The sequence below is a fragment of the Podarcis raffonei genome, chromosome 15 (assembly GCF_027172205.1).
Source record: "Podarcis raffonei isolate rPodRaf1 chromosome 15, rPodRaf1.pri, whole genome shotgun sequence".
Lineage (NCBI taxonomy): Eukaryota > Metazoa > Chordata > Lepidosauria > Squamata > Lacertidae > Podarcis > Podarcis raffonei.
The window spans coordinates 33,504,824-33,518,327 of record NC_070616.1 but is presented as its reverse complement, the minus strand read 5'-3'; the positions used below and the strand labels follow the sequence as shown (position 1 = coordinate 33,518,327).

The 13,504-nt window shown below is 46.4% G+C and overlaps 1 protein-coding gene across 4 annotated transcripts in view; it reads right to left on the bottom strand.

Moving 5' to 3' along the window:
• Positions 1 to 11,799, bottom strand: part of SLC37A2 (solute carrier family 37 member 2) — a 59,851-nt gene extending 48,052 nt beyond the window's left edge. For 2 of the 4 annotated variants that reach the window (XR_008327720.1, XM_053366657.1), the window contains exon 1: positions 11,389 to 11,797. Coding sequence is in view for 3 of the 4 variants with exons in the window: in XM_053366657.1 (XP_053222632.1) it covers positions 11,389 to 11,447 (59 nt within the window). In the remaining variant the exon portion in view is untranslated. Of the gene's footprint in view, positions 1 to 11,388 lie in introns of all 4 variants that reach the window. The other 2 variants (XM_053366656.1, XM_053366655.1) reach the window with 2 other exon arrangements.
• Positions 11,800 to 13,504: the final 1,705 nt, after the last annotated feature.

Sequence of the window (13,504 nt, the reverse complement as noted above, 5' to 3'; positions counted from 1 at the left end):
CCACATGTGGTGGCAATGTCCCAAAATCCAACTCTTCTGGACAGCAATCATACAAGAAACATGCAAAATACTGCTTCTTCTAATTAGCTAAATTAACAGTGAAAATTAGACAACAGGGCGATGAAACATTTCAAAAAGAATGGGAAAAATTTATGTTGTATATAGGAAAGATAAGGTGAAATAATGAAACCAGTAGAACTGAAATAAGCCTCATAATGTGAAATACAAAGAAATTTACCAGATAATAAAAATAATAAGAAGTAAAATGTATAACATAACTAATGTAACTAATAGTAGTTGCAAATGAATATAGATAGACAACAAGAATTGTGTAAATACAAGGATTTATTTGTATACAAATACTCTATGGACAAATATGGAAGAAGAACAATAATATTCAAAATGGATAAAAACAATGTGAAAATGTCCGATGCGATACAAAAAAGCCAGAAGAAGGAAGGAGGGAAGTCAGCTCTCAAGAGCAAGTAGAAATGTAAAATGTAATACAATATGTGTGTGTGGAGTATGTAACTGAAAAACCAATACAGATTATTTTTTTTAAAAGAAGGAAATATGCAAAATAACTAAGCAAGTATAAACCGAAAGGGAGCAACCTCCTCTGTTTGGCATCACCCCCAACAGGACTGCACATTGGCAAGGTGAGGAGGGATGTTTCACGATCAATATGATGCTACAGCATCATGCTCAGCTACAGTTAGGTTCACAGCACTCTTCTAAGCTGTTACAGTGACAGCTGGACAGGAAATACAGCTGGGACTCAGCAGCACACACACCCCCAATCCCCAATGATAACTCAGCATTGAAACAGCCCATGCAGGGCTGCACTGGATTGGTCTACTTAGAATTTATTATTATTATTATTATTATTATTATTATTATTATTATTAATACCCCGCCCTCCCCAGCCAAGGCCGGGCTCAGGGCGGCTTACAAGCAATAATAAAAACAAGTTGAATGATTACAACTTAAAAACAAAATTAAAATACAACATTAAAATAATGAAACATTAAAATATTAAAATGTAGCCTCATCGCAGGAGGAGAAGGAAAAGAAAAAAGAGAGGGAGAGAGGGAGGGAGGGAGGGGGGGGGAATCAAATTGGCTCCAAGCCAAAGGCCAGGTGGAACAACTCTGTCTTACAGGCCCCGTGGAAAGAAATCAGATCCTGCAGGGCCCTGGTCTCATGAGGCAGAGTGTTCCACCAGGCCGGAGCCAGAGTTGAAAAGGCCCTGGCTCTGGTTGAAGCTAATCTAACTTCCATAGGGCCCGGTACCACTAGGGTGTTGCTATTTATGGGCCTTGAGGCTCTCCGTGGGGCATACCGGGAGAGGCAGTCCCGTAGGTACGAGGGTCCTAGGCTGTGAAGGGCTTTAAAGGTCAAAAGCAGCACCTTAAATCTGACCCTGTACTTCACCGGGAGCCCCTGCAGCTGGAAAAGCACTGGGTGAATATGCTCCCGTGGCAGAGACCCCGTGAGGAGCCTCGCTGCAGCATTCTGCACCCGCTGGAGTTTCTGGGACAGCTTCAAGGGCAGCCCCGTGTAGAGCGAATTACAGTAGTCTAGCCTGGAGATGACCGTCGCATGGATCACTGTGGCTTTACACACCCCTTGCTTTCCTAGGAAGATGCTTCTGCCCACTGGTTCGTGTAGCTCAGCACATTACCCTGCCCAGCAGCGGTTCTCGTGGTGTTTAGGTCTTCCTCTTCCCTCCTTGGAGATGCGATGGCTAAACAAAGGACCCTGGACATTGCAAACCATGCCCTCTGCCACTGAGCAATGTGCTCCTTCCTTCCTTCCTTCCTTCCTTCCATGCTAGAGGCTGACCAGGACTTGACATTTCCCTGTGCTTATCAAGCATCTACATAGAGATAGACAGGGAGCACCAGAACAAGCAAGATAAGCAGAAGAAAGCATGCTTAATCCAATGGTTGAAAGCGTGGGAGAAAAAAGGTACAGTGTGATCCGCTCTAAGGAACATTCCTGCACATCCTTGTCAGTCACCCTACCTGCTTTCCCCCATCACCACCCAACTATAAAGACTTAACCATCGTATTTGTTTTTCTCCAACTGCATGTTGGACTGCTGACCTTACAGGGAACCAGATGTGAGCAATAAGTAGGAGGAGACAGACACACACAGAGTTTGGAGCAGTGATGGAGAACTTGTGGTCCTCCAGATGTTGCTGGGCTCCAGTTCCTTGGCCAATGATGGCTGGGACTGATGGGAGTGGGAGATGCACAACATCTGGAGAAACACAGGTTCCTTGTTCCTGTGTCAGAGCCTTCCTTGGAAAGGGACTCCCCGCACATTCAGCGGCCAACAAATCTCTGGGGATTAAGGCAGAGCAATAAGTCTGTGGATGTTTAACCAAGAAGCGTCACAGATGCTGATAGTCAAAGGGGAGTGACGTGGGGAAAGCTCTTTTTTTTTACAGAAAGGCATTCCTACTGGTATAATCTTAATATTTACGACCAGATAAAGGTTTCATTTTTGAAATAATAAATTTTCAGAGTAGTTTTTACAGTTATAACAAAAATTACTGATTTGGTTATATTATTAGAAATACATAGACAGATAATTATGAAATTGGTGTGAGGTTTAATAAGTTAACTGTTTATATTTGGATAACTTTTCTGCTGTACTTTATTGGAAGGAGAAAAATAATCATTTCCTTAATAACAATTTTAACAATTTATTTAACTAAAACAATAACATTATAGCATATGTATCCATGTTTGTTAACTGATGCGGTTAAACATTTTTTTAAAAAAACAAAAACAAAAAAAACCTTAGACTGATTTTCAGCACACAAGTAAAACTTAAAACAAATCCTTATTTCCTGATGGCCTTTGGAGTATAATGTAACTTAAATAGAAAACTATCTTTAGAAATATATTTTCCTCCAAAAGCATTTTATTTTAAAAATTCAATTTAAATTAAAAAAGTGATTTAAATTTAAAAAATTGATTTAAATTTTAAAAAATCAATTTAAATAAAAAAATCTGATTTAAATAAAAAAATCTGATTTAAATAAAAAATATGATTTTTTATTTTTTAAAAAAATCCTTGATTTTTATCCACCCTGCCCTCAGCTCACTTCTGCACTCACAAAATATTCCTCTTCTCCTCCAGCATCATTTGCAAAAATCATGATGCATAACATAATTCCACCCCCCCCAAATGCTTCTTGATTGTGACTCATCAAGAGCCCAGCTTCAGTAAGAACATGGGAACTTATCCAGCTATGATTATTTCTTTGGAAGCCTGTGATTCAGTGAGGCGCCATCTATGGAAACGGCTTCGTCAGACACTGAGTTACAGGCAGGGGTGGGGGGGAAATCTGATTTAGTTCACATTTTAATGGTAACCTATCTAAATGGCCCGCGGACCTCCAGATGTCAGGGAACTTGCATCAGCCCCAGCCAACAAGGTGGTCAGTAGTCAGGGATGATGGGAGCTGCAGCCTGGAGGGCAGAAGAAGAAGAAGAAGAAGAAGAAGAAGAAGAAGAAGAAGAAGAAGAGGAGGAGGAGGAGGAGGAGGAGGAGGAGGAGGAGGAGGAGGAGGAGGAATTTGGATTTGATATCCCGCTTTATCACTACCCTGAGGAGTCTCAAAAAAGGGACATGGGTGGCGCTGTGGGTTAAAACACAGAGCCTAGGGCTTGCCAATCAGAAGGTCGGCGGTTCAAATCCCCGCGATAGGGTGAGCTCCCGTTGCTCGGTCCCTGCTCCTGCCAACCTAGCAGTTCGAAAGCTCATCAAAGTGCAAGTAGATAAATAGGTACCGCTCCGGCGGGAAGATAAGCAATGTTTCTGTGTGCTACTCTGGTTCGCCAGAAGTGGCTTAGTCATGCTGGCCACACGACCTGGAAGCTGTACGCCGGCTCCCTCGGCCAGTAAAGCAAGATGAGCGCCGCAAACCGAGAGTCGTCCGTGACTGGACCTAACAGTCAGGGGTCCCTTTACCCTTTACCTTTAACTAGTCTCAAAGCGGCTAACATTCTCCTTTCCCTTCCTCCCCCACAATTGTGAGGTGAGTGAGGCTGGGAGACTTCAGAAAAGTGTGACTAGCCCAAGGTCACCCAGCAGCTGCATGTGGAGGAGCAGGGAATCGAACCGAGTTCACCAGATTACAAGACTACCATTCTTAACCACTACACCACCCCTGGTTTAAACAAACAAAATAAACAAGTTTTCCTAACAGAAACACTTTCCCCAAGCTCCTGTGAGCCACAGTATGGGGTTGGTTGGTTTGTAAAACAAGAACCTAGGTACATTCTGGATAGCTGCCTTTTTGTCCTTCACAGCTAATATGAGCTTCAGAGGAGGAGGAAATCAAAGTGAGGACTATCACGGAGAGAGTTAATCTCCACTCCCCTAGCAGCAAATCCCTATATCCAATGCCCCCTCTTCAAAGTCCTGGAGGTTGCTTTTAAAGAAAAGAGAAGCCACTCCAGATCTAATGATGGACCGACCCCAACATCACGTCTAGTTTAGGCACAATGTTCTTAGGACCTTGAGTGAAGAGGTCTGTTATCAGCAGGTGCCTTTTAAAGTCATCCCCGGATGACAGGTTGCACCTACCAAGCCACAAACCCTCTCCTGTACAAAACGAAACCTCTTGTGTACCCAGCTGCTAAAAGGAAGGAGGCCTGTCCTCTATTGTGCCTGCTTCCTTATAGGTAGTGGCATAATTAGACTCATAATTAGGCAGATGAGTGGGCCCTTAAGCAACCAAGCTAACTGCGTCACACTCAAGGCTTCCCTCCCTCTAATTAGGGCAGTAGGTTAATGGGAAGATGCAAAGCAGGTCAGGTCTCCAAGGAGCCAAAGCCCAGGATAATTGAGACGATCTGGACTGGGGAAAGCAAAGGTGGCCATACATGATAAACAGAAGAGAAATAGAGCCAGGCTAGTCGGTCACCAAGGGACGCGGGTGGCGCTGTGAGTTAAACCACAGAGCCTAGGGCTTGCCGATCAGAAGGTTGGTGGTTCAAATCCCCGCGACGGCGTGAGCTCTCATTGCTTGGTCCCTGCTCCTGCCAACCTAGCAGTTCGAAAGCATATCAAAGTGCAAGTAGATAAATAGGTACTACTCTGGCGGGAAGGTAAACAGAGTTTCTGGTTCTCCAGAAGCAGCTTAGTCATGCTGGCCACATGACCTGGAAGCTGTACGCCGGCTCCCTCGGCCAATAAAGCGAGATGAGCGCCGCAACCCCAGAGTCGGTCACGACTGGACCTAATGGTCAGGGGTCCCTTTACCTTTAGTTGCTCACCAAAGCTACTGGTCCATTTCATTCCTCCACATTAAAGTTCTTTATTTCTCATGTACAATTGGAGAAATCCTCTGGTGGTGAACCCAACTCTGAGCAACCATTGCCTATGCAAGCCTTTGTCCAGCTACTTCAAAACAGAGATGGGAAACCTTATTTCAGTCCAAAGGCTACATGCCAATGTCAGGAGGAGCTGGAGGCAAATATTGGCAGACCAATGCATGTATTTTTTACCTTTGTGCAGTAGTGTAGTTTACACACACACACCTACCTCTCCCTGTTCTCCGTCCAGAGCAAGAGGCAATATGGGAGGTTAAGGAGACATTCCAGCCAGGCCAACGCATTGGGGATGCAATGAAGGCTTTGGCCTGAAGGCTCTGCTCGGTCCCTGGATCTGAATCCCATCACCACCGCTTTAAAATGAACCAACTGGTCATCCGGAGGATGTCCTAACAAATCACTTTAAAGGATTCTGAAATGAAGGAGCGGCAGACAAGGAGGAGAGTGGCCGGCCGCCATGTGTACAGGCAAAGAATGCTGGAAGGAAATAAAGTCTTGGAAAGCACTGCTTGGCAAGGAAGAGGTCATGGCAGAAAACATCTGCAAGATGATCTCCATTACCTGAGGGGAGGAATGTGTGCGTTTGTGTGCATGTGTTAATAATGCATTTGGACTTTGTGGAATTCTGTGTTTGTCAGTTCTCTGCCAGTCTGCCTTTAGACATCAGAATAAAGCAAACAGTGGCTACTGGGCATGATGGCAATGTGCTCTTTCCAGGACTGGGGGGGTGAACCATGCTTCTGAATAACCACAGTAGAATCCACCCAAAAGGTCAAGGTCAAGGACCCCTGGATGGTTAGATCCAGTCAAAGCTATGGGGTTGTGGCGCTCATCTCGCTTTCACACCGAGGGAGCTGGCGTTTGTCCACAGACAGCTTTCCAGGTCATGTGGCCAGCATGACTAAACTGCTTCTGGCACAACAGAACACTGTGACAGAAACCAGAGCGCACAGAAGCACCATTTACCTTCCCACCGCAGTGGTACCTATTTATCTACTTGCACTGGCATGCTTTCGAACTGCTAGGTTGGCAGGAGCAGGGACAAAGCAACGGGAGCTCGCCCTATCATGGGGATTCGAACAGCCGATGTTCCGATCGGCAAGCCCAAGAGGCTCAGAGGTTTCGACCACAGCGCCACCCGCATACTTCCAAGTACTTCCCTTAGCAGAAGGATTCCCACTGGCATGATGGAGAATGGAACTTCCTCTCTCTCTCTATCCTTCCTCTCTGCACACCATCTCCAAATCTGCTCTAGAGGGGTAGGGGGTAACCCCAGAACAGATTTAAGGGGTGCAGGGGAAGGGGAAGGGAAGTCTTGCTGCAGAGACAAAAGTCCTTGCACCAGCCGAACTCCTTTTCTTGGCTACTGCCCTCAGCTGCTGGGGAGCACTAGCAGGGCAGAGCTATTGCTCTGATGTCCTGCCCCTAGGCTTTGCATAAATGTCTGGTTGGCCACTATAGAAAACAGTATCATGAGCTAAATGGGCTTTTCATCTGATGCAAGATGCCTCTTCTGACATTTTTTACTTGAATATGCCTTTGGCCTAGCTTATAAAGTTTTGTTTTAGTTGTCTTCTTCAGGATTTTGTTTTTCTTACTTCCCTCTAGAATTTTTGCTTGAATTGCATTTTTTTTCCTTTTCTTCTCAAGAGTTGCCTTCCTTCACATAAGCTTGATTGGCAATTTCACTCGCCATTGGAGGCCCTGCAAAAGATTTCTCTGCTGCCAGAACCATGGCGGGGGAAGCACCAAAGATTTGGAATAGCTTTACTTTTGCAAAAGCAGCAAAGAATAATTTACTTAAGGGAGTCTTTGACTGATACTCCCTCTTAACTTGATTGTTTGTACCAATGCCTTTTTAAAAAAAGAATCATTTAGTGTTGGTGGGGGAAAAGCAACCGGAGCTAATTCCATCGGGGGGGATTTGAACCACTGACCTTCTGATCAACAAGCCCAAGAGGCTCAGTGGTTTAGACCACAGTGCCACCTGCATCCCCTCACTAGCCAGGATGAATCTGCTCTGTCTCCACAGTCAGAGAGAGGCAGGAATGCTTCCGAATGCCAGTTGTTGGGAGTCACAAGATGGGAGAGGGCCCTTGTGCTTGAATCCTGCAGACATCTGGTTGGCCACTGTGATGAAGAATGCCAGATTAGATGGGTCACTGGCCTGACCCAACAAGCTCTTATATTCTTAACTAACATGATGACTGCTGGAATCAACCACAAGTATAGTTCAGGGCATGGGCAGCTGCTTTTACATTGCTGAACAAGAGGGGAAAGAGGGTGCTGATTTCCATAAAATCTGCACATGCTAATGTATACATATAGATGCAAATTTAAAGGTAAAGGGACCCCTGACCATTAGGTCTAGTCGTGGCCGACTCTGGGGTTGCGGCGCTCATCTCGCTTTATTGGCTGAGGGAGCCAGCGTACAGCTTCCGGGTCATGTGGCCAGCATGACTAAGCCGCTTCTGGCAAACCAGAGCAGCGCACGGAAACGCCGTTTACCTTCCCGCCAGAATGGTTCCTATTTATCTACTTGCACTGGTATGCTTTCAAACTGCTAGGTTGGCAGGCGCTGGGACCGAACAATGGGAACTCACCCCTTCGCAGGGATTTGAACCACCGACCTTCTGATTGGCAAGCCCTATGCTCTGTGGTTTAGACCACAGTGCCACCCACGTCCCTTTTAGATGCAAATTTAGAGCGGAATAATCTGAATCGAAAAGCAGGGATGGCTGGGATTAGGTGATCCATTTGTCTGCTCAGTCTGGTGTCCAGCTGCTGATTGTCGATGGGCAATTTAAAGGGCCCGTCCTCCTTGCGGTGCGTTATCTTTAAACCAGATGAGGACCTGATGAAAAATTCAAATAGAGGACTTCCCTCTAACAGCCCTTCAGATAAAGGTAAAGGACTATCCTCTGTAAGGTAAGGCACAGGGCCACCCCAACTGGGGTGCTAGCATTCGAAAGCAACACAAGCGCAACTTGCTCTTTTGTAGATTAGCGTGCAAACCCCCCCCCCCCGAAAAACAGTGTCTGGTATGGAATGGATGGAGTCAGGTGTGTTTAACCTGCAGAGATTCGTTCACAAATGCAAGTTACTGCTTTGACCCTGCAAGCATCAAGAAATGAATATCCACGTAGAAATTAGAAGAAAGTTACGTACTTACATAAAACAAACAAACAACCCCAAAGGATGCAAAATGCCTTGGCTAGTCCCAAAGTGTTCTGCTTGTGTATATTCATTGGAAGCTTATTCTATTCATTTTGTAAAACGGTGCTGCAGTGAGATGACCTGATTACTGAACAATGGCATACAGAAACATGTGGGGGTGGAACTATTCAGTGTTGCAAACACACGACTGAAAACTGAATCATGTGGGTCACACGGTGTAGCAATTGGACCTCAAAAGATCGAAGTGTAATTTCTGTTAGGAAATGTCTGCAACTGCTTCCCAAGGAAGGCAGTATAACCCCTGCAGCTTGGAGTAATTAAACTGAGATTTAGTCTCTTGCAGGTGATGTGATATCCTCTTAAGATTAAGTGAAGCCAGGTAAACACAAGAGCCTCTTCCAGTCCCATGCAATCAGCCTGAACTTATTTTCCTTTCAACACCTGCGTGAGAGAGATAAAATGTAGCTGACTCAAGCACAGCAGGCAAAGTTTACTTTGCATCAGCTCCTTCAGTTCTGGGCCCAACTTAAAGTGGTGATGGTTCAAAGCTCTAAACCAGGAACAGAGAACCTGTGGCTCTCCAGATGTGGCTGGACTCTTAACTTCTATTAGCCCCAGTCAGCATTACCAGTGGTTGGTGATGAAAGTGAGTTGTAGTCCAACAACATCAGGACAACCACAGGTTCTCCAACCCTGCCTTAAAATACTTGAAGGACTATTTGTATAAACCTGCCCGAGTCTTAGGCTTAGCCTCTGAGGCCCTGTTTGTTGATTTGACATCAAGAAGCATTATAATGGCTGCCACAGAAGACAGGGCCTTTTTCGTGATTGCCCCATGCCCATGGAACTCCTGCTTAGGATTTTTTAAAAAAACTGCTTTAAATTCATTTTTATGTTGGTATTTTTCTGTTCCCAATTTTTTCTGTTTGCTTTTACACTTGTATTATTTGAGTCTACTGATAATTGTTTTTTATAATATTGCTTTGAGGATTTGCTTTGAGGTTTGTTGATGTGTTTTTTATTGTTATGTTTTTATTACTTCGATTGTTTTTAACATGCTGGGAGCTACCGTGAGAGGGGGAACCTCAAAAGGCCATCTATAAATACGGAAAATAAATTACGAAAAAGTGAAAATGCAAGCCCTGGGTACTCTATATAAACTAGCAATGAGAGGCTTTGACAAAGTACTTCTGAAACCAGCAAGAAGCTGATACAACAAGGACCAATCTGCAAAATGATAACTTTGAAGTGTGAATGGATGGCGTAACAGCAGCATACTGCTCAGTTTTAAGGCTCAGTTTTAAGAATAATTTAGGATTGTAGATCTAAATGCTTCCAAAATTAACTCTGTCACAACTCAGGGCTGGTTCCACTGCTACGTTTTGCATCTACTTTAGAAAAATTCCCGTGGAGAAATATATCTGGAAGAATGTTGCAGAAGAATGGAAATCCCATTTGGATTGCAAATGGAAAACCCTCAAGCAGAGGTCTTCCAGATTTTAGTATCTTGATAGCAGATCTTTCCTACAAAAGCCAGTCAAACATTTTGGGGAACCTGGGATTTGCTAGACTACAACTCCCATCCCTGCACAACCAGTGGTCAGGGATGATGGGAGTTATAGTCCAGCAACATCTGGGGGGCCACAGGTTTCCTATCTCTCCACAAATCATTTATATTTATAGCCCAGGGAGCTCAAGGCAGCATACAGGGTGTTCCTTCTCTCAACAACCTTGCGAGGCAGGTGAGCCTTAGTGGCTGTAACTCATCCACTTTAGCAGCTCCCTTTACAGAACAAATAAATTTGCCACCAAGTGCACTGCAATCTTGCTTTCAGCACTGTGGCACCAGTTCTCCAAAATTCTCTTTCTAGAAAGAATGCAAGCCCCAACATTATGTTTAGGCTGTTGGTTGAAAACATTTCTTTCCCCTCAAGCCACTCCAAGTTATTAGTCCATTTTATTCCTGCAGTTTTTAATTCCTGCTAGTTTCATGTTCTTAACATAATGTTCTTGACATTATCTTCTATTTTCTTACACTGCGTTCTCTATCTCTCTCTACACACACACTTATTTATTGCAGAGCTGTTCAAATTCTGGAATGAACAAAATACAATAAAAATAGATAGGTAAACCATATCGCCAGCATCTGCCTGTGCACTGCCACTCTGTGAGGGGTAAGCAGCAGCACCCAGAATTCTTTTGAGGGAAAAGAGAGGCTTCAAAGGGCCTTGTGTGTCTGCAAATGAACCCAGCCAGGCCCCATCTCGCTCGCTATTGTCTGCACCGCCTGTCCTTTCCAACGCTACCTGGAGATGCTGGCGCTGAACCCTGAAGCCTTTTTGCATGCAGGGCACGTGCTGCGCGCCGCTGAGCTGCAGCCAGCCAGAAGCCTCTCTGCGGCATTTCTCTACACACAGCTGGGCTTTGTTTCTCTGAGTCAGCGTGCTCTTTTTCCCACCAGTTAGAGATAAACTACCACCACCGCCACACACACACAAAGGAAAAAGAAAAGAAAGAAAGCAAAAACCAAACCCCTGAATCAGGAGGAGGATGCGGCAAATACACTTCCCCCCTCTCCAGGCCGGCTCGATTCCAAGCCTAAAGCCAGATCCCCAAACCCATTGGGGGGGGGGTTGTCACCCCAGCTGCAATATAAAGCCCCCTCTCTCTCCACCCTCCGTCGGTGAGCCAATCGAGGGAGGCGAGAGAGGATCCGGGAAAGCGCCCTCGCCGGAGCAGACAGGGGACCTCTCCAAGCCCAGCCTAGGCGCGCCGCGCCGCGTCGCCGGCCCCGAGGGTGCCCCAGGCAGTAGCCGGCCCGGCCCGGCGAGACGAGGCCCGGATCGCCCTTTCTTACCAGCTGTCCCTGGAGAAAGAGCGCAGGAAGCGGATCCCGGGCGCGGGGATGGCTCTCATGGCGAGCGGTCTCGGCGAGGGCGCACAGCGCGGCGACGGAGGCGAAGCAGGACCCGGGCGAGGAGCGCGCAGTCGTCTCTCTCCGGGCGAGATGGATCAGGCCGGGCGTCTGCTTCGGGCCGGTGGCGGAGATGGTGGCGGAAGCTGGCGCTGCTCCGGGCCCGGCGCCCGCTGGCATTTAAATGCCCCGCTGGAGCCCGGGCATCGGGCACATGATGCCCGTGATTCAGGCAGCCTCCCCGCCCCGGCGCGGGCAGGGCTAAGCGGGAGAAGGAAGAGGCCGCCCCGGCAGCCCCTCCCCTGGCTCCGGCCGGCCCGGAATCACATGCTGCGCGCCCGAGCGCAGAGCCAAGGCGGGGAGGCGGCAACTGCGCCCCCGGGAATGGCTGTCAGGTTTTCACGCTGCTCGGATGCTTTTGAGCACCACCAGCCGCCTTGCCTCGGAAAAGCGAGAGCCTTTTTTGGTGTTGTCCTCAGCGTCAGAAATCGACGCTGGCAACTTTTATTTCTTGCTTCATTTGCTAAGCAATCTAATTTTGCCTGCAGCGCAACACGCTTTTTCTCGTTTTGTTTGCTTAGGAATTTGTTCATAGGATCACAGAATTGTAGAGTTGGAAGCGGCCCCCAAGGAAGTCGAACCCCCTTCAATGCAGGCAACGCAGCTTAATAAGCCCTGACAGATGGTAGTGTCAGACCTTGTTGTTTTTTCGTCGTTTAGTCGTGTCCGGCTCTTCTTGACCCCCTGGACCAGAGCACGCCAGGCACTCCTGTCTTCCATTGCCTCTCGCAGTTTGGTCAAACTCATGCTGGTAGCTTCAAGAACACTGTCCAACCATCTCGTCCTCTGTCGTCCCCTTCTCCTTGTGCCCTCCATCTTTCCCAACATCAGGGTCTTTTCCAGGGAGTCTTCTCTTCTCATGAGGTGGCCGAAGTACTGGAGCCTCAGCTTCACAATCTGTCCTTCCAGTGAGCACCCAGGGCTGATATCCTTAAGAATGGATAGGTTTGATCTTCTTGCAGTCCATGGGACTCTTAAGAGTCTCCTCCAGCACCATAATTCAAAAGCATCAATTCTTCGCCGATCAGCCTTCTTTAGTTATATCAGAGCACTCCTAGATATAACTAAAGAGAAATTTGGTGTTTAAGATTCTTACATCCCAGTCCCACATGGGACTCTCAAGAGTCTCTTCCAGTACCATAATTCAAAAGTTTAGCATCTCAAATTTCAGTGGCGCCCTGGGCGATGCAAATGTCCCTGCCTCCTTCTCACGTTCCATTGGACTTCATAGTTGCGGTGCTTGCTGCAGCACCACAGAAGATCTTCACCCAGGGTGACTGAATTGGTTATGCTCCCCTAGATCCACCTTTGCAGATAGCCACCCAACCGCCAATGAAGGAGAACCCACCACTTCCCGAAGGAGCCCATTCCACTGGGGAATGGCTCTTTCTGAGCCTCTCTGGGGAGAGCATTCCACAGATGGGAAGCCACCACAGAAAAGGCCTGTTCTTATGTTGTCAAACTTGGAACCTCTGAGGAATGGGGACTTAGAGAAGAGCCTCAGGTGACAAGCACAGGGTCTGGGTGATTTGAGGTGTCAAGCAGTGTAACGCTACTGTTTGATGCATTGTTTTTCAAACCATCTCCACACCCATAGGAGAGTTGACATTTTTGAAGAGCAGAAAAGAGGACACATTTGCGACTTTTACTTTTAGTAAACACACAAGACATAACCGGCTGTATGCTTGAAAAAATAATATATACTATTCATTATATTGAATCAGTTTATCAGTTTATGCATAAGGTCCATATATGTGAAACTACTATGTGAGACTACTATGCTATAAGATCCACTGCCCTGTGATATCATATATGAGTCTGTACTACTGATGAAGCCTAGGACGGCGAAACAAGGCTAATATTCCAGAAATCCTTGTCTTAGACTCTGTGAAAGGATTCTGTGGAACTGCAACAACCTTTCGTGTGGATTGTTGGACTCTATGAACAGGCAGGTGGAATAGACACTTTCACATATATGGACCCTCTGCATAAACTGATT